This window comes from Phyllosticta citriasiana (genome assembly GCF_038021145.1).
Source record: "Phyllosticta citriasiana strain CBS 120426 chromosome Unknown IWZ02scaffold_6, whole genome shotgun sequence".
NCBI lineage: Eukaryota > Fungi > Ascomycota > Dothideomycetes > Botryosphaeriales > Phyllostictaceae > Phyllosticta > Phyllosticta citriasiana.
In genome coordinates, this window is record NW_027117283.1 from 243881 (window position 1) to 266130 (window position 22250).

The 22250-nt window shown below is 56.7% G+C and overlaps 6 protein-coding genes across 6 annotated transcripts; 3 read left to right on the forward strand and 3 right to left on the reverse strand.

Annotated features, from left to right (window-relative positions):
- Positions 1-1169: 1169 nt before the first annotated feature.
- On the reverse strand, positions 1170-3105 carry IWZ02DRAFT_401058 (mitochondrial carrier domain-containing protein). The gene is made up of 5 exons (XM_066765628.1): positions 2625-3105; positions 2459-2470; positions 2266-2402; positions 1479-2113; positions 1170-1408 (listed from the first exon to the last, which is right to left on the reverse strand). The coding sequence occupies exons 1-5, from the start codon at positions 2722-2724 to the stop codon at positions 1378-1380; spliced, it is 915 nt and encodes a 304-aa protein (XP_066622825.1). The 5' UTR covers positions 2725-3105; the 3' UTR covers positions 1170-1377.
- On the reverse strand, positions 3047-4090 carry IWZ02DRAFT_450015 (uncharacterized protein). The gene is made up of 2 exons (XM_066767438.1): positions 3463-4090; positions 3047-3328 (listed from the first exon to the last, which is right to left on the reverse strand). Exons 1-2 carry the CDS (start codon positions 3905-3907, stop codon positions 3291-3293), a joined length of 483 nt encoding a protein of 160 aa, XP_066622826.1. The 5' UTR covers positions 3908-4090; the 3' UTR covers positions 3047-3290.
- Positions 4091-6388: 2298 nt separating this feature from the next.
- IWZ02DRAFT_248533 (mitochondrial 37S ribosomal protein uS2m) lies at positions 6389-7952 on the reverse strand. The gene is made up of 4 exons (XM_066763148.1): positions 7881-7952; positions 7587-7832; positions 6894-7527; positions 6389-6848 (listed from the first exon to the last, which is right to left on the reverse strand). The coding sequence occupies exons 1-4, from the start codon at positions 7909-7911 to the stop codon at positions 6515-6517; spliced, it is 1245 nt and encodes a 414-aa protein (XP_066622827.1). The 5' UTR covers positions 7912-7952; the 3' UTR covers positions 6389-6514.
- Positions 7953-8294: 342 nt separating this feature from the next.
- Positions 8295-11589, forward strand: IWZ02DRAFT_376879 (blue-light-activated transcription factor; the record flags this gene model as incomplete). Its single annotated transcript, XM_066764912.1, has 3 exons — positions 8295-9810; positions 9863-11249; positions 11295-11589. The coding sequence occupies 3 exons, from the start codon at positions 8295-8297 to the stop codon at positions 11587-11589; spliced, it is 3198 nt and encodes a 1065-aa protein (XP_066622828.1).
- Positions 11590-12872: 1283 nt separating this feature from the next.
- On the forward strand, positions 12873-15301 carry IWZ02DRAFT_248564 (uncharacterized protein). The gene is made up of 2 exons (XM_066763149.1): positions 12873-13794; positions 13847-15301. Exons 1-2 carry the CDS (start codon positions 12940-12942, stop codon positions 14930-14932), a joined length of 1941 nt encoding a protein of 646 aa, XP_066622829.1. The 5' UTR covers positions 12873-12939; the 3' UTR covers positions 14933-15301.
- On the forward strand, positions 15302-21995 carry IWZ02DRAFT_518074 (uncharacterized protein). Its single transcript, XM_066770708.1, has one exon. It carries the CDS (start codon positions 15670-15672, stop codon positions 21814-21816), a length of 6147 nt encoding a protein of 2048 aa, XP_066622830.1. The 5' UTR covers positions 15302-15669; the 3' UTR covers positions 21817-21995.
- Positions 21996-22250: the final 255 nt, after the last annotated feature.

Sequence of the window (22250 nt, forward strand, 5' to 3'; positions counted from 1 at the left end):
GGTTTGCTTGTCTTTCCTTTGCTCCTTGACTTCTCTGTAGGCACATACTCTCTTCCTCTACATCTGAATCTACTCACTTTCATCCATCTTCCATGGAAGACTTGACTACGCCTTGTGCTTTCTTCTCTGTAAGGATTTGACTGCATTTTCTGCTTCCTTGTCTTTCCTTTCCTTTCCTTTCCATCCTTCATACCCTTTGTGCCCTTCATACCCTTCATAACCTTCCACCCTCCACCATCCACCTCCAATTCCACTCCATCATTTCCATCTCCACCACGTCAGGCAGCCAGACAGATAGGCAGACAGACAAACAAGCAATGAAAAAGTAGAGCAGAGCGCCTTCGCCACCACCGCACCTATCTCTCCTTTTTTTTTTTTTTTCCTCTTCTTCCCCCCCCCCCCCCCCCCCCCCCCCCCCCCCTTTCTTCTTCTCACATTCCATTCCACCTACTTTCTTTTCTTCTCTCTACCTGTCTATCCACCCATGCATCTGTCTATCTCTATACCCATCTGCTTAGCCAGCCAGCCAGCCAGCCACCTAGCTTCTCTCTTCTTCTCTCGTCGTCTCTCGTCGTCTCTCGTCGTCTCTCCTCTCGTCGTCTCTCCTCTCCTCTCCACACCCCACACGCTGCCGCCGCCGCCGGCGGCGGGCATATCTCAATGCATGTATGTATGTATGTACCAACCACGACACGGACGGAACGCCATAGCAGCCAGCCTACACCCGCAGCTGGTGGCGCAAAGAACCGATTTTACATACTTGCTTGCTCGCATGCTCGCACGCTTCCCACACGCTCCAATCCAGCTAGCTCCTCGCAAACCCACTGTGCTCGCCCTCGCTATGCACATCTTGTAGAGCTACGTGCCCGGCTCAGCTGGATTGGACCTGAGCTGCACTGACTGGCTGAGTGACGCTTGCGCCTTTCTTGTCTTATGGCTCACCTGCGTTGGTGTGTGTCTGTTTGATGGGTGGGTGGGTGGGTGGAAGGGAGGGAGGGGGAGGGAGAAAGTGTGGGGGGGGGGGGGGGGGGGGGGGGGGGGGGGTCGGTGTGGTGCGGTACGTCATTTAGTCTATGCTTCTCCTCCTCTTTGTTCTTCGACGCGCTCAGGCGGATGCTGTGGAGGGTTCGGTGATGGGGAGAATGGGGTCAGGATGACGGTGCAAGCTGTCTCGTCTCATTTTCACTTGTTGGTGTACTGTACGGCACGGAGGGAAGTGCTTTGTGCATGTGTGGTTGGCAAAGAGGTCAGATCGTTTTGATGCGCTATCTTGCTTGCTTTTGTTGTGCTCGGTTCGCTGCTGCTCCATCTCCTGTGTAGGTAGGACGTGGTAGCCAGGCCAGGCCAGGCCAGGCCATTCGTTCGTGGTCTACCTACCTAGTTCAGCAGACGCATCGTCATCTCGACACTATTTCAAGCAAGTCAGCCATCAGCCAGAGACACCACCGAATCAAACGAGACAAAAGGGGCAAACTCACACAGCAAAAGTCCCCGCACTAACAGGCATAGCCCTCAACAGCGTCGGCCCCAACCCCTTCCAAAACCCCCTCATCCCCTCGCCCCTCCACGTCTGCGCAAAACAATCGCGCATACTCTTGTACCGCGCCTTGTCGCCCAGCAAATCCGACTGCATCTTACTCTTCACGACATCGAACGGGTAGCTCCCCAACCACAGCGCCTCGCCCGCCAACCCGCCATAAAGCGCGACCTTCCACGTCGGGATACCCGCGCGCTCGACACCGTTGCGCCGCGCGTCGGCCGCCATCATCCACTCGAACGCCAGAAACCACATGCCGTACGCCTGCGCCTCGCGCAGGATGGTCACGGCTTCGCCGCGGTACAGCCCGCGCAGCACGCCCGATGACGCTGATAGCTTGCGCACGCAGTCGACTGGCCCCGTGTATAGGCGGCCCGCGCCGTGCGGCTGCGTCTGTAGCCGGATGCGCACATGCTCGATGGGCCCGGAGATGACGCTGTTGGCGACGCCCGCGAAGGCGCCGGCGAGGTAGTATTGCGGTAGGGAAAGCGTGCCCGATTTGAGCGGGTTGCCGGCTTGGTTGCGGGCTTCGAGGGCGCGGCGCGCGTAGTGGAAGGCGCCAAATTGGATTGAGACCTGTTGGGTGTTGGTTTGGGATGTTGAAGAAAAAAGGGGAACGGAGGATGAAGGAGATGATGTTTTTTGAACTTTGGGTTTGAAAAGGAGAAGACGACGATGAAGAAGAAGAAGAAGAGGAGGAGGAGGAGGAGGATAGAAATGCCACGTACACAAGCACCAATACCGAGCAGCGGCGTCAGCGTGCCCTTGTAAAAGGCCAGCGGGCCCTCATTCTTGTAAATCTTGGTCGCGCAGTCGGCGGCGCTCTTGTACTCTTCCGACGTCTGCAGGCGCACCTTGACAATGTCTTTTACCTAGTGTTAGTCCCCTTGCCAATCCAACAACGACGACTTGTCCACGTACCAAACGGTTGACCTGTCAGACGAAGTTAGCGTGCTGTTACCACTCCCTTCCAAAGGTCTTTTCAGGGGCTTGCCCAAGGTGGTGAAGGAAAACACGTGCTCCTCACAGCCATCGTCCAATGCCGCCAGAGACCAAGAACGAATGGAGAAGGGGAAAAACGACGTACCAAGCAAAACCTGCGCCACACCACCGGCAGCACCGGAAACAAGGTCCTTGAGCGTGCGGGCGAAGCCGCCCGTCTCCTCGAGCTCCTTCTCAACGCCCATGTCGATGTCGCGGGGCGAGGTTGAGCTTGGCGCAGTTGCAGTTTTCGGCCGCGAGAGTCGTACAACAGGGACAACGCAGCAGCGTTGTTACTAATGCGCCTGCGGCAATCATCATCATCGTGTCAGCACGGGGCGCTGCAACAGAATTCAGAGTTTAGAGTATCAAGTGAAACGGGACATGTTGAAGATGGGATGTGGGTGGTTGTTGTCGTGGTCTTCCGACTTTGGCGGCTCTTCCAAAACACGCCGAAGCCAGACAGACCAGCAGGACGAAATGATACTGCGCTCTCACTCGCTCGCTCGCTCGCTCACGAACTCACCTCTACGCAGTGCTGTCTGTCTGTCTGTCGGGCGAAACAAACAAACAAGCAACCACCAGAGCCCTTCTTTTTTTTTTCCCCCTTGCTTGCGATAGGGCACAAACAAACAGACGTGTGACAGGGAAGAAGAAAGAAAAAAATTGGCTGACCTGGTACGTTGGAGAAAAGATTAGATAAGGTTAGATAAGGCGCGCGCGAGACAAGGCGCCATCTCCATCACACTAATCGCTCGGCCGCCGCTCGCGCTTAGGCCGTGTCTTTTGCGATGAAGGTTGGGTACCTAGGTAAGTGGAGAGATGGGCGACTCACGTTGGTTACTGACTGACTGACTGGCTTCCGTGTCGGCTGGCGGGTGGCGTGCGTGGTCGTCGACTCGAGGTGCTGGCCGCGTTACGGTACGTTGCTGACCAGGTCCAAGTCCGAGGTGCCCGTCGTCGGTCGTTCGTTGGATGGTGGCGCGCGGTGAGGTTCACAGACGAGACGAGACGAGACGAGGGTTTGGATTTGTAAAGTCTAAAAAAGGGACAGGGCACAAAAAAGCCAAAGAAACGACGACTCGACCTCGACCTCGACAAACGACAACAATCCGAGTGAGCGAGCGAGCGAGCGAGTCGGGATCGGCATTGGCTGCATTCGACGCCGACAACGACAGATAGTGCCAGCCAGGGTAGTTCGCCGGGGAGCCTCAGCGCGTATTCTTTGACGGGCTTGCTTCTCACTCGACAGAATGCTACATTCTCTTTTTTGGCTTTGGCTCGTCGCCTCGTGTTGCAGCTCCGCGGGTTGAATCTTCTTCGGTCAAGCTTCTCCTTTCTACAGGGTCTGCCAATGTCTCGGGCCATTTCTTCTTTGTTTCCTATCATGGTTGCAAAACCGTTGTCACATCACATCACGCTCACCACCCGCACGTCTGTCTGTCTATCTCAGAAACAAAATACCGAACCATCAAAAGTCAATTCCACAGGACACAGGATATGATGGGCAGGGTAGGGCAGAACCACCAGACAGACAGCAAACATTCCAGCACCCACCTGCCTTACCTAGGCTAAATGGCTGCGGTGGCCGCCGCGCGCGGGCCTTGCCAGCAACCCGCAGCCCGCCCGCCCTGCCGCCCTGCCGCCAGCCAGCGTCCCGTCCCCGTAACTTACCGTCTGGCTGATAAGTAGCGAGGTACAGTGGGTGCTGTACTATAGGTCGGCAGCGGACGGCAGCAAGGTACGGCGCGGTGGGTTGGCATTGCGTGCTCCGCTTGCTGCCATTGACGTCGTGATTCGTCCCCTCATCCGTTCGCAAACAGGGCCCGCTGCTGAAACGCGAAAACAAATCATGAATGAATGCGCAGGGAGAGGACGGCGGCGTGCGTGGTCGAGGTACCTAGGTAGGTGGACTAGGTACTACGCAGCTGGTTGGCTGGCCGTTGGGTTGCTATGCAATGCTACATCATGTTCACAACAGCTACCTATATTCCACGCCCTCTCTTCAAAAAAGGCTAGTTGTTCATGATCACTGCACAAATGGAGAGAGAATAAGTGAGGACTATCATTGAAGCGAGCGAGCATGACATGGTCGAATGAACGAATGAGCTGTCTCGTCTCATCTCGTCTCGTCACACACGAACAACCAACCTACCCACAATCCATCCGTCCATCCGTCCGTCTGTCTATCTGTCCATCCGCACCACGGTCACAACCAAAAGTCAAAAAACGTACCACCGCACTCCCAGCAGAGCAGACAGGCAGGGCAGGACAGCACTAGAACCCCTGCACAGACAGCCATGGCCGGCCATGTTGACCCGTTGTAGCGATGGTCTGACAACGCTTAGCTCAAAGTAGGTTTGCTGGCTGTCTGTGAAGACGACGGACAGGGACGGTGTCGGGAAGGCGGCGGCATGAGCCGTTTGTTTGTTTGCTTTTTTTCGGTTCGTTCGTTCGTCATGAAGACCATGTTGGATGAGGAGAGGGTGTGAGAGAGAAAACATTGTAGAGCAAGAACGCGAAACAGAATCACTGCAGCCCCATTCACACCTCATCCTTACCCGTGCGTGCACCAAAGTACAACGACTGCCAGACGCCGACGCCCGTCCATCCAAGTCAAGGCCAGTCAACCTTGCGCTCGCCGTCGCCCTGCCCGTCCACCACGCCGGTACCGCTGCCTATTCGGGACGCCGTCAGGTACCTACCGCGTGCGCTGCGAGCCTGTCCCTAGCACAGCACAGCATACCTAGCCCAGCCCAGCCCAGGCCAGCGCGCTTTTTCATGAAAATGGACGCGTCGGTGGCTTGCTTGCGCGCCCGCCCCGCCTGAGTAACGGGCTGTGCTGGGACTGGCGTGCCCTGCCTTGTCTGTCCCCCCTCCTCCCGCCGTCCGCCTGGCTGGCTGGTTGGCCATTGGGTCCCTGTAGCAGAACGGGAACGCGTAGATTGGCCGGCGGCTTGAGATTCTTCAATGGGGGGGTTTCGTGGTGGTGATTGAGGTGCGGCTGAGGAGAGGGGGCTCGGTAAAGCCGACAGACTGTTTGATTGATAGCAGGGTTAGAATCTAATGTGAAAGCAGCGGAGCTGGGGAGGGGTAGAGACAACGAGAGACGAGCGGAAAGGAACCCACTCTCCCGCCGGTTTTCAGCGTCAGCAATTTTTAAGTGAAAGAACGCAAGACGGACATGGGGTCAAATTTACATACGGGGAGATTATGTTTACTCTTCCGCTTCAATATTAAACCAGTCAATAAGGTCTATAAGATTCCCTTGCTATGCTGGTTACTAAGGCTTACCAGTTTACACATGGATAGAATTAACATCAGATGCTAGGGTGTAAAAGTAAGAATTAGACCTCTAAGCAGGCTGCCTAAATAAAAGTTATAAACTTTTATCCAAACTGACTGACGTTGAAAACCGGCGGGAGAGTAAGCAACGCGGGGCCAAACTCTGCCATTTGGATGGAGAAAGGGAGCGAGGGAGGGGGAGACCAAGACCACGACTAGACAAGGGTGTGAGGGTGTTGAGTTGTCTTGGTGCTGGTGCACACACACCGAAAGCCGTCCAGCTGCCCCATGTTGGCGGACGACCTTGCTGGCTTGTACTCAACCACTCGACGCGACCACCCTTATCGATGTCTGAGAATGCCCATCTAGGCCGCCGCACTTTGCGCTGTGTTAGCTGCTCGGTGTCTGACTTTGCTGGTCGAACTTGCTTGCATGTTGGGTAGCACTGGGTATAGATCATGTACAGAAGCGGGCGCCGGAAGCGCCTCCGCTTTGCTACATAGTCTTGGATTTTTGTCTTGTGCCGCTGACGCAACGTTGCGACACCCCCGGTAGATGTCCTGACAGCATCATCGTCGTTGAGAGGGAAAAAAAAAAAAAAAAAGTAATAATAATATAAGGTCCCCCACGTGAACGTGTACTTTTCGCCCCGCCATTGCTTTTGATTTTATGATAGTACATCCAAAGTAGACATGTTGAAATTTGATCGGCTCAAGTCAGATCTCCCCTTTCAAATCCCAAGAAGCCTTCGCCCGGTTTTTGTCCGTCAGCTGGAGATGACTCTGGTGGGCCAGGCCCAACCGTCGCTTCTGGCTGCGGCAGGCCTGCTGCCGATAGTGATGGCTGCGGGCCTGGTTGTTGTGGGTCAGCGGCTGCCACCTTGTAGAGCGCATCTCGATCTTCCTCTTGACTCCGTTCAATGGGTGTGAGGTTCACAGTCGAAGTATACGTGACCAGGCCTTCTCTGGCTGCGGCGGCTCTCCGCTGGTGTCCCTCCTGTCCAGCTCTTCCCAATACACCAGCAATCACGTTGGTACAACGAAGACTGTCAAATCAGCACGGGCCAGACATCGTGAATCGAGAACCTTACCTGTCGTCGTTTGCGGGAATGGGATACGTCACCCACGTAGGATCTGCGTCCGTGTCGACAATGCCGATGGTGGGAATGTGATTCTGCCCACATTCCCGGAGCAAAATGTAGTGATCCCGAACAGTTAAAGTGACTACGAGATCCGGCATGAGGGCCGGCATCTTTGTTAGCTGATCCTCGTATCCTGGGACTTCTTGGTCGAATTCGTTGACCAGCTTTGTCGGGCACTTGTTGAGAAGTTGATGGCGGTTCGTCAAGGAGCCGGGTATCCATTTGTCGAAGATGTGACAGCCTTGTGCAAGCTGCGCAGCCCTGACGACGCTTCTGTCTTGGCCTGCGCGGGTGCCGACAAACAGAACAGTACCACCTCTTCGCGTGACTTCGCTAACCACCTTGGCGGCGCGACGCAAATGAGCCGCTATCACGTCCAGCGAGATGATGTGTATGCCCTGTCTGATGCCGAAAATGTAGCGGGCGTTTGCGGGATTCCACACAGAGGTTGAGTGGCCAATGTGGGCCTGGGATGCTAGCAAGAGTTCGAGCGTGACGTCGGACGGCCTTGGGGGACTGGTGACAAGCTTGTGCGGCTGGTAGAAGGGCGCGCGGTCGAAGCCCACGTTGGAAATGACGCTCTCTACAGGGCAAGCTGTCAGTGCAAGTCGCGCGCGCGGCAGGTCTGGTTGGTAAACATACTCAGGTGTTTTTTGGCTTCCCAGTCGATGGCGACGGTAGGGTCTTCGGCGGCAGCTTTGCGACGGCGCTCGAGTTCCCTCATCTTCTCCTTGGCGGAGCGGCGGTCGACACCATCGTCAACGAGCGCCTCGGGCCTGGTGGGCACAGATACTTGCACTTGATGGGCAAAGTCGAGGTCGGAGTCGAGGTTGGTCTCGGAGGCGAAGAAGCGCTTGCACTGGCGCAGGGACGCAGGGGGGGAGCGGGCTAGACGGAGGGTCAATTGGGAACAGGACGACAATACAGGCAACTCACCCTGGCGGCGGGCCAGCTGTCTGACTATCATGGCGGCGGCGGCGGAGACGTGCGGTCGAACGATGAGTAGCTTGTCCTTGGACGGCACACGGCAGAAGTTGGAAAGGCCGCGGCAACCCTAGTGCTAAGCCGTGTTGGGCGTTAGGTCGCTCCTACCCAACGCGCAAGCCGAACCTCCGCCAGGCGCTCGACAGGATAACTCTGAGAACCGCCAACGCCCCGCAAAAACCTCGAGATCCTACAACCGCCCGCACGCCCGTGTACCCCGGCCATTCCTCCCAAAACCTCCTGCACGCGATAGCTCTGGCCGTACGGCCCGCTCCGATCCTTCATGCGGCGGACCAGCGGGTGATCTCCATCGATCCTCGGTCGTTCGCATCCCAGCTCCATCGATCTCGCCCTCGCAGCGCAGCGATGAACGGTTATTATCCGATCGATCAGGGCGGAACAGGGGACACCATCATGGGGGGCAGCTCAATGAACCAAGACGGCATCAGCCCCAGCATCGTCGGCGGCCAGTCTCTCGATGACATTGTCAACCAAAACTCTAAGGTGGCCCGCCGCCAAAGCGTGCCCGTCCAGTATGGCTCCAACAATCGTCAAACAGAGCTAGAGGCCGACCTGCGGAGGGTCTCGATGATGGAATTCAGCGGTCAAGCTCCAGGACAGTTGGACCAGTACCAGTTTGACCCCGCGACCACGGCCCCGTCCATGGAAAGCGTAGGCGACGCCTATCGAAGAACCGTCCCCTTCAACCGTCGCAGACCCTCCGCAGGCCACTTGAACATTGACACGGGATATCAGAGCCAACAGCAGTCCTACACGCCCATGGGCCCTCCGAGCTCTTACGCCTCTCCCGCAGGACTCGACATGGACATGACCAGCCCATACGTCCAATCTGGAATGCCCATGTCCATGGACATGGCGGACCCGACCCTCAACTCGATGATGTCAGGTGACGGAACCCCAATGAACATGTTTTCAGGACCTCAATTCGCGTCGCCCATGATGGGTTCTCCCATCGGCCAGGACATGAACGACTCGATGCAGGCAGCCCTGCAAGATCCTGGGGGCAGCGCTGGACCTGGAAGCATGGACCTGAACGTTGGCTCAGAACACACCAGCATGTCTCCAGACTTGCCCAGAAGGGATTCCAGGGAACAGAGCGTCCCCAAAAGCGCACATTCGTCAAGGCCACCGCCCGCAACGTCCCAGCCGCAGACGTTACCAGACGCCCCCACCTCCAATGCTCCATTCGGTCCAGAACCTCCTACGCAAATGGTCTCTGCTGCCGGGTCCGCCATGTCTCCACAACTGCCCTGGGTTACACCTTCAGGTATGACTGCGGACTTTCAACAACAGCACAACGACCAACGACTGATTCCTACCACAGGCGGGTTCCCATCAACAATGCACAACCGGCCACACATGGAAACCCAGTTCAAAAATGTCTACTCGTCCACAGGATTCGACATGCTTGGAGTTCTCATGAGGGTAGCAACGAGACCAAACCCCGAAATCAACATTGGTTCTGTGGACCTTTCGTGCGCATTCGTCGTGTGCGACGCGGAAAAAGACGACATTCCCATTGTATATTGCTCGGAAAACTTTGAACGCCTGACTGGCTACACGAGGCATATGATTCTTGGACGAAATTGTCGATTTCTTCAGTCACCCGACGGCAAGGTCGAAGCTGGAATAAAGCGCAAATACACCGAGGACGACGCCGTCCTCTATCTCAAAAACATGATCAACGGCCGCAAAGAGGCGCAAATCAGTCTCATCAATTACAGAAGAGGAGGGCAGCCGTTCATGAACTTGCTGACCATGATTCCCATTAACTGGGACGACAGCGAGGTCGTCAAGTTTTTTGTGGGCTTCCAGGTTGATCTGGTCGAGCAGCCGAATTCGGTAACGAACAAGAATCCCGGTGTGTGCGCTAAGTCTGCCCCGCCTTGGACGGTTGCTAATCCCTGTTGCAGATGGCTCGTACAACATCAACTACCAGCGGTCTGTGGGCTTGCCAAGGTATGTTTTTAATAAGCCTGACACAAGTCACAACATGGATCTTGGCCAGACTATTCCGCGCGACGACGTTTCCGCGCTACTAGAGACCTTAGTGAATGGCGAAAGCGAGGCCTCTAAGCGCATGTGGGATAAGGCATTACTCGAAAACACCGACGACGTCATCCATGTGCTGTCTCTGAAGGGTTTGTTCCTTTATCTGTCGCCATCTGCGGCAAAGGTTTTGGAGTACGAGGCTTCCGAACTGGTTGGCACCGCGCTTTCGTCCGTCTGCCATCCGTCCGACATAGTGCCCGTCACTCGCGAGCTCAAGGACACCTCCACTGGCTCGTCGGTCAACGTCGTGTTTCGCGTCAGGCGAAAGCTTAGCGGCTACATGTGGTTCGAAGGGCATGGGTCGCTGCACACTGAACAAGGAAAAGGGCGCAAGTGCATTATCCTGGTAGGACGAGAAAGGCCCGTCTACGCTCTGAGCAGACGTGACATTGAAGCTGCCGGGGGTATCGGAGACAATGAGCTGTGGACAAAGATGTCGACATCTGGCATGTTCTTGTTCGTCGCCTCCAACGTGAGGTCTCTCCTAGACCGACAACCCGAGGATCTCATTGGAACCAGCATCCAGTCGTTTATGCGGCAAGAGTCCAAGCAAGAGTTTTACCGAATCCTCGAGATTGCACGAACAGGTAAAAAGGCGTCGGTCAAGCACGAAATGATCAACCGGAGAGGTCAAGTCCTTCAAGCGTTCACGACGTTGTACCCAGGAGACGCTCAAGAGGGGCAAAAGCCGACATTTCTCGTTGCGCAAACCAGGCTTCTCAAGTTTACGCGCGGTGGCTCTACCAACAACAACAGACCAAGCATATACCCCAAACATGAGCGCGACTCTGGCAGCTCAGTAGCGACGACGAACTCGGTTGGTGGTGCCGGAAGCACCCCTGGCACGGTCTCTGGTCAAACGGCTAGCTCGCACATTACTACTCTCAGCAAATACCAGACGACAGACGGATCTGCCATGACGTATGCGGGACAAAACGGGCTCAAACTGGGCCATCAAGACGCCAGCCTGGCTGCGGAAGACAATTTGTTCGACGAACTCCGAACAACGAGGAGCACGAGCTGGCAGTATGAGCTCCGGCAAATGGAGAAGCGCAACAGGCTGCTCGCGGAAGAAGTTCAGAGTCTGTTGGCGGCCAAGAAGAAGCGGAAGCGGAGAAAGGGAGCCGGCCAGCTCCAAAAAGATTGCGCCAATTGCCACACCATGGTGACGCCCGAATGGCGGAGAGGACCCAGTGGCAACAGAGACCTTTGCAACAGCTGTGGGCTCCGTTGGGCCAAGCAGGTAAAGTGACGCTGATGGGCATCTGTCCGATGCTGCAATGTCTGACAAAGAGTCCAGAATGGGCGTGTATCGCCCCGAACGACTTCTCAGCATTCTGTCCAGTCGGCTGGCAGCGACAAGGCCAGCAAAGCGAGCGCCTCGCCTCTTGCTCAGTCGCACTTGGCGTCAAACGAGCCGTCAGCGAACAACACGTCGGCACTCGACAAGCAGCGCGCGGCACCCCCAACTCAACCGGCCAAGGTTGCAAAGACGGAGGCGGCAGCATCGCAAGGGCTCGGCCCTCAGAGCGCCGGGACCACAAACCGCCCAGCCAAGATTGACGAGGAGAAGGAAGGCACAGAGTAATGACGACCGATTCGCATTCAGACGACCATTTTTGACGACGTCCGCCCGGAACGTTGCGGGCTTTGAAAACGTCGAATCCTTTTTCAAGAGTAACCATTTATTTCTCATCGTCTGTCTTTTTTTTTCCCTTCCTTCCCTTCAGTCTCATCATGTCACATTTCCTTTGATACACATGACGGCCATACCTTCTCGTCTTCATCTCTCTTTCACGACTGGTCATGTGGATTGTACTGTTGCCGTGGTTCATGAAGCCGACGTGGCTTCCCTCGATACCCATTTTCGACTACTACTAGAAGGTCTAGCCGAGACACACATGTTTGTTTTCGAGTCTGTGCTCTATGTACCTTATACATAGTTTTTTCTTCTGGCGAGTTTGTGGGCAGGGCTGGTTTGTGATTTGGCGAGGCGTTGAGCAGAGTTGGGTGCGCAAGGCGGGCCGGGGCTCCGGAGGGCGGGACGGGCAGCAGCAAGGTTTGTGTTACGGGCGGGCTTGTGCTGGCAGGGATGAGGCAGAGTCAGTCTGTTCTTTTGGCAGTCTTTTTTGTTGATTGGGCCGGGAAAATGCTGGCATGGCAAGTCAAGCGCGGACATGTGCGGTGGCTGCTCTCTCCTGTTTTTTTTTTTTTTTTCCTTTTTTTTTTTCCCTTCATTATTTACACGATTGTATGGATAACGGAAAGGCCCTCGAGATATACATGGCTTGGTGTTTGGCGCAGTATTGCAGTGCGTGCCCTGGTTTGATCATGTTTTGACGGTGCACCGACGCGTGGCAGCGGCGGAGATGGACGAGGACTTGGAGGAGCGTTTCGAAGGGGGGGATCAAGCGTGCAGTGAAACGGTGCCGGTGGGAATTAAGATTCGGACGTCAGCGGAAGGGCGTTTGGCTGAAGGGCGACAGAGGACGGTTCTTAAGCGCGAGGTGAGGCGAGAGACGAGCTGGAGGCGCCCTTGGGCCCGGCGGGCAACCCCCGGGTCCCACGAATAGACCAGACCACACACGGACCTGCCCTGGATCCATCAGCCCATGACCCATCATCTTCCTGCAAACACTCCAACCTCACGATAACCACTGCTAGACGCGACGCCCAACCTCACGCCCTCTTCTCTTTTCTTCTCTCCTTCCCTTCTTCCCCTCCCCCCCATATCCCCCCTCACTCCTCGCCCCCAATCTCCGCGACTCGCGCTCCTGACATGTTCTCCACCTTGTGTTCCTGATCTCCGTCAGTCGTCGGCTGCTCGTTTCGCTTCTCCACCTCCCTCCCCCCCCCCCCCCCCCCCCCCCCGTGACATGATTCATGCTCTGTGACTGCCATTGAGCTGCCACCCTCCACCATCTACAAATCGTCGACAATGGCGTCCCCGCGGCCCTGGGAACGCAACCAGGACCCAGACGACGACGACTGCGACGACTCCTCCATGCTCGATCGCGCCCCCAGCCACCCCATCGCGTGCATGCAGGGCGCCTTTGACGAGTCCATCGTCGAGGCCCAGCGTGCAGTCGAGTACGACGACCTTGACACGCTCGATGACGCCAAGGCGAGAAGGCAGCGCTTGATTGAGGACGACGACTACAGCGACTCGTACACTGCCCAATGGCGCAAAAAGAATCCCAGCGCCAAATGGCATCCGCTGTGGAAGCTGGTCGCGCAAATCAGCTTCGGCGTCCACCTGCTCAACCGGCAGCTGGCAAAGAGCGACAAGGAAGTCAGCAACATTCTCAAGAGGCATGTGCAAGAGCTGGACGTCTTCTTGGAGCGCACCACCGAAGACTTCGACCTGGCCCTGGTCGACATCCAGGAGCGCATCAGTCATCTCAAGCTACCGCTGGAGCACGTCAACATCTTCGACATTATGCTCGACGACCTCCAATTCCGCACGAGCATCGTCGACGGCAACGAAAAGATTGAAAAGATTGTCGAACGGACGGCCAGGGCCATGAACGATTCGCTGATGGACGTTGAAAAGGGCATCGACGCGATTCAGGAACTGTCCAAATACCTCGCGAGCATTGGGTGTGGTTGGGCAGATGGAGACGAGGAAATCATGGGTATTTATATGGCCATGTGCCAGAATTCCGAGGGTTGGCTGGAATGCTTGGGGACCCTGCAGCAAAAGGGCAACGATCTGGGCGTCGCATTGGTCCAGTTGGGCAGCATCCTCAACGAGATATCCAAGAGGGCCGGAGTCGCGAGCAGGAGAAGCGTGGTACGTAAACAACGACCTGCATGTTTCGACATTAGCTAACCAAACACCCCAGCTTGCGGCTCGGTCACATGATCCGGATGCAAGACCGGGTTCGAGGTCAACAACCAGCTCGCGGTCGAACGACTCGAGACCGCGGCTTGCGAGCCCTCCATCTTCTGCATGGGCAACTCCAAGGACGACGCCGATTCCTGGAGACAAGCCTCTGCCCCGAGCTCCGGATTCCGTCAACCCAGGTCCTGCTGTCCAAGCCACGCTTCGCAGGTCGCAATCAAGACCACCGCAGAAAGCTCACGTCGTTCCGATTGAGCAGCGATTCGAAAACCCTCGACTACCACCAAGGAGTCCGGCGCGCAGCATGCACAGCGTGGCGTCTTCTGAAAATGTCCCGGCAGTGCCCAATCGAGACAAGAAGCGCCAAAAGCTGCCGGAGCCGCGGCTAGAAACGCCCATCCCTCCGCCCTATGCCATCAACTCTTCGGCCGGAAGCTCACGAGCCACCACGCCGAGATCGCGCTCACCAGCTCGGTCACCTGCGCCCATGTCTCGTTCTCAGCTCTCATCTTCGCCATCTCCGTCGTTGCAAGCCCGCTCGCAAAAGCAACCTTCCTCTTTGCGCCCCAAATCCACGCAATCCACTCAAGCACAGCCACCGCCGCAACAACCCACCTCCAACCGATCAAGCAACCCGTTCCGCAAGCGTTTCTCGCGTGAAAAGCCCAGCTCACCAAAGGTCGACTCGGCTTACTCGTCAGGATCGTCGGGATCGTCAAGATCTTCAGATGAGCGCAAGCCCGAGTTGCTCACGGCACCCGCCAGCATATCGTCAAGGCCGGGTACAGGCTATCAAAATAGCGGGTCCAACACGCCCAGATTTGCCCTCTTCCCGTCCAGCTCACCGCGCAGCACGCCGCCGGCGCTCTCGATACGGTCAGGAATCAGCGGCGCTGTCTCGAGAACGACGACGAATACAAACGCCACTAATTCGACTCTGAGCGAAATGACGCGTCCGACCACATCCGGGTCTAACAGTTCCCCCGCCAAACAAAAGAGAGGCAGTTTGAAATCTATTCGAAACATCTTCCGCAGATCAAGGCATGGTGGAAATAGGCTCGGGCCCACCCTCGAGGAAGCTGAATGACGAGCAAGCCGAGAGTAGTATCCGGCATTTCGTTATTTACATGTCATCATCTTTTGGATACCCCTTCCTACTCGTAGCGGCGTCGTATCTTTCTCGTACCTAGCGTTGCCGGTCGGGTCACGAATCTCGACGAGTTTGCTTGCTGATATGATCACTCTGTAATCCAAACTTACTCTTTCCAACATTGCGCATGTCGGAGGATTAGACGGCGTCTGAACAGTCTTGGAAAAAAAAAATTGTTTCCATCTCCAATTTCTCCTGACCGGGCGCCAATGAAGCAAAGGAAAACAAAAGCTGGTTCGGTTCTTGTAGCATCATCCTTTGCGGGTCTTGTGGTCCTCCCAAAATATATCAGATTAGACGGGTTGCTTGTTGGCTGAAAATTTCTCTAGGTGACTGAGGCCAGTAACGGATTGGGAAGCTTGCTTCCTCCAAATCGCAGCGCTAGTCGCGGCTTCACATTTGTTCCTTCTAGACTTCAACTGCCTTGCGTCTTCGTCTCTGCGACTTCTCTCAGACGACACGAGTCGAGGCCGCGGCTGACTTGAGTTGATTTGAGCTCGGGAGGAGCCATGCCTTCTCCATTGAGGTGCTCAAACCACCTCGTGTTCTTCTCCCCGGCATCCGACCTTCAACACCATCCACTTTCACTCGTTACCTGTACGTCGTTCGTTTCAGTCACCTCATTGCGGCGGTTTTGGTTTTGAGTTGGATACCCGCGCAGCTGGCAAGGCATCATGCCTCTCACCGAACTTGACCCCAACGTCTCTGGACGCGCGAGCCGAGCATCGAACGTCTCGGTCAGCTCCAGGGACAAACGCAGCAGGCAGCAAGCCGCACAATCAGCACAGTCGGATCTGTTGTCGTCGACTGGCGTCATGAGCATGCTTCGTACCTCGACCGAGCTTGGAGACATTGCAGGCATGACGTTTGGAAAGGGATCCAGGTCCTCGCACAAGCGTCCTGCCCATCGTCGACGCAGCAACAATGCCTCTTCGCGTCTGTCCGTCAGCTCTTCCCATACGCAAACGACTGGCATGTCGAATCATCATCCGCGGCCCTCGTCGTCCTCGGCTCCCAGACGTTCCATGACGAACAGCCTCAATGCTCCCGTGTTCCTCCCAGACACGTTGTCCCCCACGCAAATGAACATTCCAGGAGCTTCGCCACTCGTTCCTCCAGCTCGTCTTTCGAAAGATGGCCGTTCGTTCTCACTGACTTCAAACTACGCACCGGCTCACAAGCTGTCCAAGCCTCGCTCTTTCGCCTCTCTCAGGCATCCCGAACTTGCTCAGCGACCCCGCTCTCCCTACCGCTACCCTACACGCTTGAAGCGTCCGGGATATCGCTCTCCATCTCCTGCAATGAGCGACGTCACCGGTCTTCAGTCCAGAAGGCCTCGCCACCCAGGTCATTCATCGATTCCCAGGCCCAGAAACTCGCCAGTCTTGCCCATGATGCCGCTTGAGATGGGTCAAATGCAGCCTTTGCCTGTGGGATTCCAAGGCTCCGTTGCAAACGCCATCCAAGTCTCGCCTTTGCAGCCGCACGAGATGGTCCAGATGCCCTATCAGCATGCCCATTTCAACAGGTCGACTCCGACCATCATTGGCGTCTCACCCATCAATGAAGCTGTGCCCCGTCGCCGTCCTGTTCCGGGCGGATCGCACCCGATGCTGTTGAAGCCAATGGCCATGCGACCAGGCACTTCCCTCAGTCAGAGCACTGAGTCTGACATTCCATCCTCAGGAGCAGTTTCGCTGGCGCCTCAGACACCAAAGCTTCATCATGAGGCCCAAGTCATGATCCAACCAAACAGCCCACACACCCTCAACACGCCCAATTCGCCTGTCGATGAGCACGCGGACAGCGAGGAGCTCATTTACTACGACTACAGCGAACATTTTGTCAACGAAGAGCCAAAGAGCCAGAGTCCGGCTCCTGCAGAGGCGGCGAGCGTCATCCCCGGCGGCTTCGTCAACCACGTCAAGAACATTCTTGAAGGCCAAGGTAGAATTGGATCATCTCCCGTTTCGACTCCTTCTCCTGGTAATCCAGTGACTCCCATTGAAGAACTTGGACCAGAAATATTTGAACTTCCTGGCTCGCCCGTGCCCACACCTCCACGCGAGGCGGTCGAGTTGCCTGCTGAGCCGGTTCCTAGGAGAATTACCAGGGAGATGATTCTGTCAGTCATTGAGCCGTCGGCGACCACGAATGGCAACGACACCACAATGACCGTGGAAGCCAAGGTCGTGGAGAATGTTGTGCCTGTCCGCGTTCCGAGTCGTTCACATAGTCCCATGCCCAGTGAGCCCTCTAAGGGCTCGATGTCGACGGCGCAGGAGCAGCCAGAGGTCGGTCCCGGTGTGGCCTCGACGACTGATGGCGACGATGCCCCAGTGCGTCACAGCATCGAGACTCGTTCATCTGGACTCCAAGACGACAATCGTGCTTCGGCGGTCGATTTTCACGTCAGATACTCTGTCCCGGTCACGCAGGGCTCGATCGACTCGACTCAGAGCTTCAGTGTTGATGACTCGGAGCCTCAGGTCCAATTGGACATCACTCCTGAGACGGTGGGGGCAAATGTCAATCCTGCTGAGGATGAGCTCGAGGATGACATGTTGGTTACGGAGGAGTCCACTGGACGTTCTCCTTTCGGACGAGCCAAGTCTTTGTCAGTCCCCAAGAGTCCAAAAATTGATGTCGAAGCCAGATTTTCTGCGCCTACGCTCGGTTCTGGTCAGGTTGAGGAAGAGCGAATTCAGGCACCGGAGTGCAGGATTCATGTCCAGGTCTCTCCACCCGTCAGTACGAACGACGTGCTGGCTGCTCAACCTGCTTTGGAAGCTCTCACGTCTCAGCCAGACAATCAGGCCCTGCACTCTGCGTACGACACTCCAGACCCCAGCCCGGCCATGTACAGCGATGAGGGCACGCCAGCAAGTGCCACCCAGCAGTCAAGCAGCCCGGCATCTATCCCGGCCAAATCCTTCAGCTCTCGCGAAAGCAACAATACGACGACGCATTTGGTTTGGCCCCTGCGGCGACAGACGGTCAACAATGCGGCTTTCCAAGCCGACGAAGAGTACCCGTCGCGCGGCTCGCTAATGAACGAGACCATTTCAATCGCCAAGGACCTTCGTCTGTCAAACCCTCCCCGATACCCGAGCCAGCTCTCAGACGTCAAGGAGGAGTCCTGCGAAGAAAGCTTTTCGGACCTCAGCAAACGCGCATCGACGCGAGCGTCGCAAAACTTCAAGTTTCCATACTCTCGCGGCTCTGCTACCGCTACAGATGTCGGCAGTTCCGTTGACTTGGGTCGCCGCACTTCCATGAGCTTCAAATTTCCTCTTCCGGGCCGTAGCTCCGCGCGTCGCACCTCGATCGAAGAGATGTTCGTATCTCGCACACCGTCAGTTCGAGCGTCTGCGCCAGTTTTCAGATCTCCCAAGCGAACCAAAGGAAGCAACGGCAGTGCTCTTGTCGAGTCAAGATTGATTCCGTCGATGCACTTTAGCCAGATGGACTTGTTGGAGAAGCTGAGCGAGGCTTTTGGAGACGGCGCCAGGCTGTCTTTGGACGGTGTTCCGCCCGAATTTGACGTCGAGATTGAGCTGATGCGCGAAAGGCCAGCCTCTCTTGGCCCTATTCGCGAAAAGTACCGCAGCTTCTTTGCCAGTTTGGATTCGACGGACCGCGTGCCAGACTTTCGTCCCAAGACTCCTGTCACCGAGACGGTCGAGGTGGCCAAGCCCAAACCCGTGGTCGAGATTGAGGTTGAAAAGGAGCCCGAGCCTGAGCCCGAGCGCGAGCGTGAGCATGTAAATGAGCAGCAGACGGAGACGGAGGTGCGATCTCTGCGCAGCGACACGGCCATGTCGACCCGCGACATTTCCAGGCCATACTCTCCAGAGGAGGTGCTTGAGGAGGTGGAGCGGCTTTCTGTCCCGTCCATGGCCGGTCTCACTGCGCGCCTCTCTGAGCTCATTCCGTCGCTCAAAAAGTACCGCAGCTCGGAGAATGTTGACGAGGATGTCGAGGACATGATTGAAGATGACGAGCTCCAAGCTGATGTCGAAGAGATGCGCCACGTCGGCGAACGCCCTGGGCTCTTGAACAACATGAAGTCGTCACGGAGGCTGCGACCGCTGCCGGGCAAGACTTCGCTCGTGTTGGTCGATGACGACATTTACGAGGAGCTCACTCTACGAGAAAAGGAAAAGAGGGAAAAGGGCGAGGTCAATGTGCTTCGGTACCACCATCATCACCGTATCGAGGAAATGAGCAGTTCGTCGGATTCTTACAAGAGCGCTCAGGAGGAGCGCAAGATTTCCATGGCCGACGACGACGACTGTAAGAAGGCCCGGCGCAAGACGCCCATGGCGGAACTTGAGGCGCCGCTCCCAGTCCACCTTCGCCGCAGCAACGAGATTGAAGCTGCGGCCAAAAAGCCGGACGATGGTTCTGCTTGGGACCTGGCCAACGTCAAGTTTCCCTCGGCCATTGACATTGACATTAGCTTTCCCATCAAAGCTCATGTCCGCGATGGCGATCGTACCTCGGTAGCGTCTTCGTCCTCTTCCGAGTACAGCCTTACGAGTGCGACCATCAAAAATGCCGCCGATGCCATTGGCGTCCATGGTGACGTGAATCCCACGACGACCGTCACGGCGCAGTCGCACAGCACGCTTGCTGACAGTACGTCGACGCATGACACGTTCAAAAACACGCAAAGTCGACACAACAGCCGCAGGCAGTCGGGAGCTGGCACCAGCAGGCCTTGCACGAGTGTGCTAGGAACGCTGACGCGCAAAATGGGAATGGGCAGCATCATGTCGTCTTCGCATCGGCACCATTCGCACCATTTGCACTCCCACAATGTCTGCAACCCATCTGACCCAAATCACACACACTCGCACATCTATTTGGCTCGCCGCACCCTCTCGCCCAATCCGACGTTGACGCATCCATCCATCTCGCTCGATGACACCCACCCGGTTGACCCTGGTGATCGCTATCCGACCACCGGCCTCACTCCTCCGCAGGGTCGCTTCAACATCAACATTGACGACGTGCGAAGCTTCTTCTCCGATGACAGCTCGCAGACCAAGGGCGCGGGCGGACTGAGGAAGCGGCTGACTGGATTGCGCTTAAGGCTGGCTGGCGCTGGGCCCTCCACTGCCACTGCTGCCACGGCACAGAACGGCAACAATGCAAACAGCAAGAATCCCACTCCCGTGACAGACACGGCGTCGAGCCTCATTCCACTCGGTGGTGGCGGCTCGTCTGCGGGTGGCGCTGCCGGTGCAAGCACGTCGTTCCTCACGCCCCTGAGTCCGCTGCCCACTCTTTCGCCGTCGACGCGTCGCGATTCGCCTTCGGCCATTACGTCGGAAGAGCCCTCTACGCGCAGCGGTGGTACGCTCTCGCTGCTGCCGATTCCCATTTCGCTGCCCCTTCCGCTCCGTGGTGGTGGCAAGACTGGCGATGGCTGCAGCAGTTCTGGAGCTGGCGAAGTGAGCGTGGTCATGAGCCGTCCTCGCTTTGGCACCACGTCGGCCGTGCAGCCTGCCGTCGCTGCCGCTGCCGCTGGACAAGGTGCAAATGGCAGGGGCGTCGATGGCCCCGGCGGCCCAGGCGGTTTGGGCATGGGCATGTCGCGCGTCGAATTTCGCACCAAGCGCATGCTCGAAAAGCTAAAGAGCTTTTGGTTCAGCCTCGGCCGCAGCTTGTTGATGGCGGCGGCGGCGGAGAGGGAGAGGGAGAAGAAGAGGAGGGGCAGCCACAACGGCGGTGGTGGCGATGATGGCAACGGTGGTCGGGAGAGCGTCCTGATCGTCCGCGAGCGGGAGAGGGAAGAAGAGGTGGTCCTTCGCGACGGCAACCACGTCGAGGTCGAGCGCGTCCGCGAGGTCGACATTGACGTGCAAGTGGCCGCCGACAAGAGGGAAAACCCCGTCGAGCCGTCTCTCTCTCCCCAGCAAATCCGGCACCAACACCTGACGCCAACCAAAGTACCCACCGCAGCAGCGGCAGCGGCATCAGCCGTCCTTGGCCCGACGCTCACTTCGTCAACCACCGAGCCCACCGAGCACTCGTCCGACCTCGTCGTCGTGCATCCGGCGCCCCACACGACGGCCGCCCCCAGCATCAGGGGCAGCAGCATCGCCAGAGGCAGACCCAGCACGACGGCCGCGCGCAGCAGCCGCCGCTCGTCGACGTACACGACCAGCGCCAGCGCCAACAGCACAACGCGGCTTGTGCCGTCGACGGCGGCGGCCAGCGCGTCGGGCTCGCGTCGCTCGTGCGTGCGGCCCAGGCGCAATTCGTCGTGTCCTGGGTCGCGTTCGCGACCGGGTTCGAGGCGGAGTCGTGGTGGTGCTGTTACTGCTGCTGCTGCTGCTGAAGAAGAAGAGGTTGGTGGTGGTGGTCAAGAGGAAGCTGTTACTGCTGGCCCTGTCAGTGTTTCCAAGACGACGACGGTGCAGACGCAGATGGTGGCGGTGATGCGGAGTGGCAGTGGCAGTGGCAATGGTGGAAATGCGATGGAGAAGGACAAGGAAGAGGAAAAAGAGAAAGAAGAGGTGTGCGTTGTTGCGTCGTCCGAGAAGACGTCGACCACGGCGACCACGACTACCAATCCTACCAATACGACTCAAACGGCACCACCGAATTCGCAGACGGAGGCCAGCGGCAACGGCGGTGGTCAGCAGCGCGAGTCGAAGCAAAACACGGATTCGTCGGTTGCATCGCTCGATGCGGCGCAGTTGGCGGCGTTGAAGTTTGTGGGTGTTGTTGATGTTGATGAGGATGATGATGAGGTGGAGGAAGAGGTGAAGAGGGAGAAGGAGGAGGGGAAGAAGGGTTTGGGCGGTTGATTGAGGGGTTTTCGTGTGGTGGATGGATTGATGGGTTGGTGGGTTGGTGGATGGGTTTGTTGTTGTTTGACATGTTTGCATGGGTTACGGGTCATGGTTAAGAAGCCGGCAAGCAAACATCTTTTGGAGTCGGTGGTGGTTGTGGTGGTGAGCGATGGGGAGAATGCTGCTTTGCATGTTTACGCATCGATATGAGCACCTTACCGACGTAGGTATGAATAGGACAAGTATTGTAGACTAAGTAGGGGCATGGGTATTGAACATTGGATATGAAGTATGAGGCATTGGACGCTAGATACTAGACAGAATAGAATAGTAAGCATGGGTCTTGTTTATGAGTTGCTTGTCTGTCTGTTGTCCATTTCTTTTTTGACTTGTGGAGAGAAGAGTTGGTTGCATATACAGGAAGAGAAGAGAAGGGAAGAGAGGCTCTT

Bases quoted from the DNA above. Each gene is read 5' to 3' on its own strand.
- IWZ02DRAFT_450015 (XM_066767438.1), bottom strand. From the start codon at position 3,907: ATGATAGGAAACAAAGAAGAAATGGCCCGAGACATTGGCAGACCCTGT. The intron at 3,329-3,462 runs CTTGGACCTGGT...CTCTCCACTTAC, and splicing joins CCGACGACGGGCACCTCGGA to CTAGGTACCCAACCTTCATC.
- IWZ02DRAFT_518074 (XM_066770708.1), top strand. From the start codon at position 15,670: ATGCCTCTCACCGAACTTGACCCCAACGTCTCTGGACGCGCGAGCCGA.
- IWZ02DRAFT_401058 (XM_066765628.1), bottom strand. From the start codon at position 2,724: ATGGGCGTTGAGAAGGAGCTCGAGGAGACGGGCGGCTTCGCCCGCACG. The intron at 2,114-2,265 runs GTACGTGGCATT...AACACCCAACAG, and splicing joins TGCTCGGTATTGGTGCTTGT to GTCTCAATCCAATTTGGCGC. The intron at 1,409-1,478 runs GTGAGTTTGCCC...TGCTTGAAATAG, and splicing joins AGTGCGGGGACTTTTGCTGT to TGTCGAGATGACGATGCGTC.
- IWZ02DRAFT_248564 (XM_066763149.1), top strand. From the start codon at position 12,940: ATGGCGTCCCCGCGGCCCTGGGAACGCAACCAGGACCCAGACGACGAC. The intron at 13,795-13,846 runs GTACGTAAACAA...CAAACACCCCAG, and splicing joins TCGCGAGCAGGAGAAGCGTG to CTTGCGGCTCGGTCACATGA.
- IWZ02DRAFT_248533 (XM_066763148.1), bottom strand. From the start codon at position 7,911: ATGATAGTCAGACAGCTGGCCCGCCGCCAGG. The intron at 7,833-7,880 runs GTGAGTTGCCTG...CCCTCCGTCTAG, and splicing joins ACAGCTGGCCCGCCGCCAGG to CCCGCTCCCCCCCTGCGTCC. The intron at 6,849-6,893 runs GTAAGGTTCTCG...CTGATTTGACAG, and splicing joins ATTCCCGCAAACGACGACAG to TCTTCGTTGTACCAACGTGA.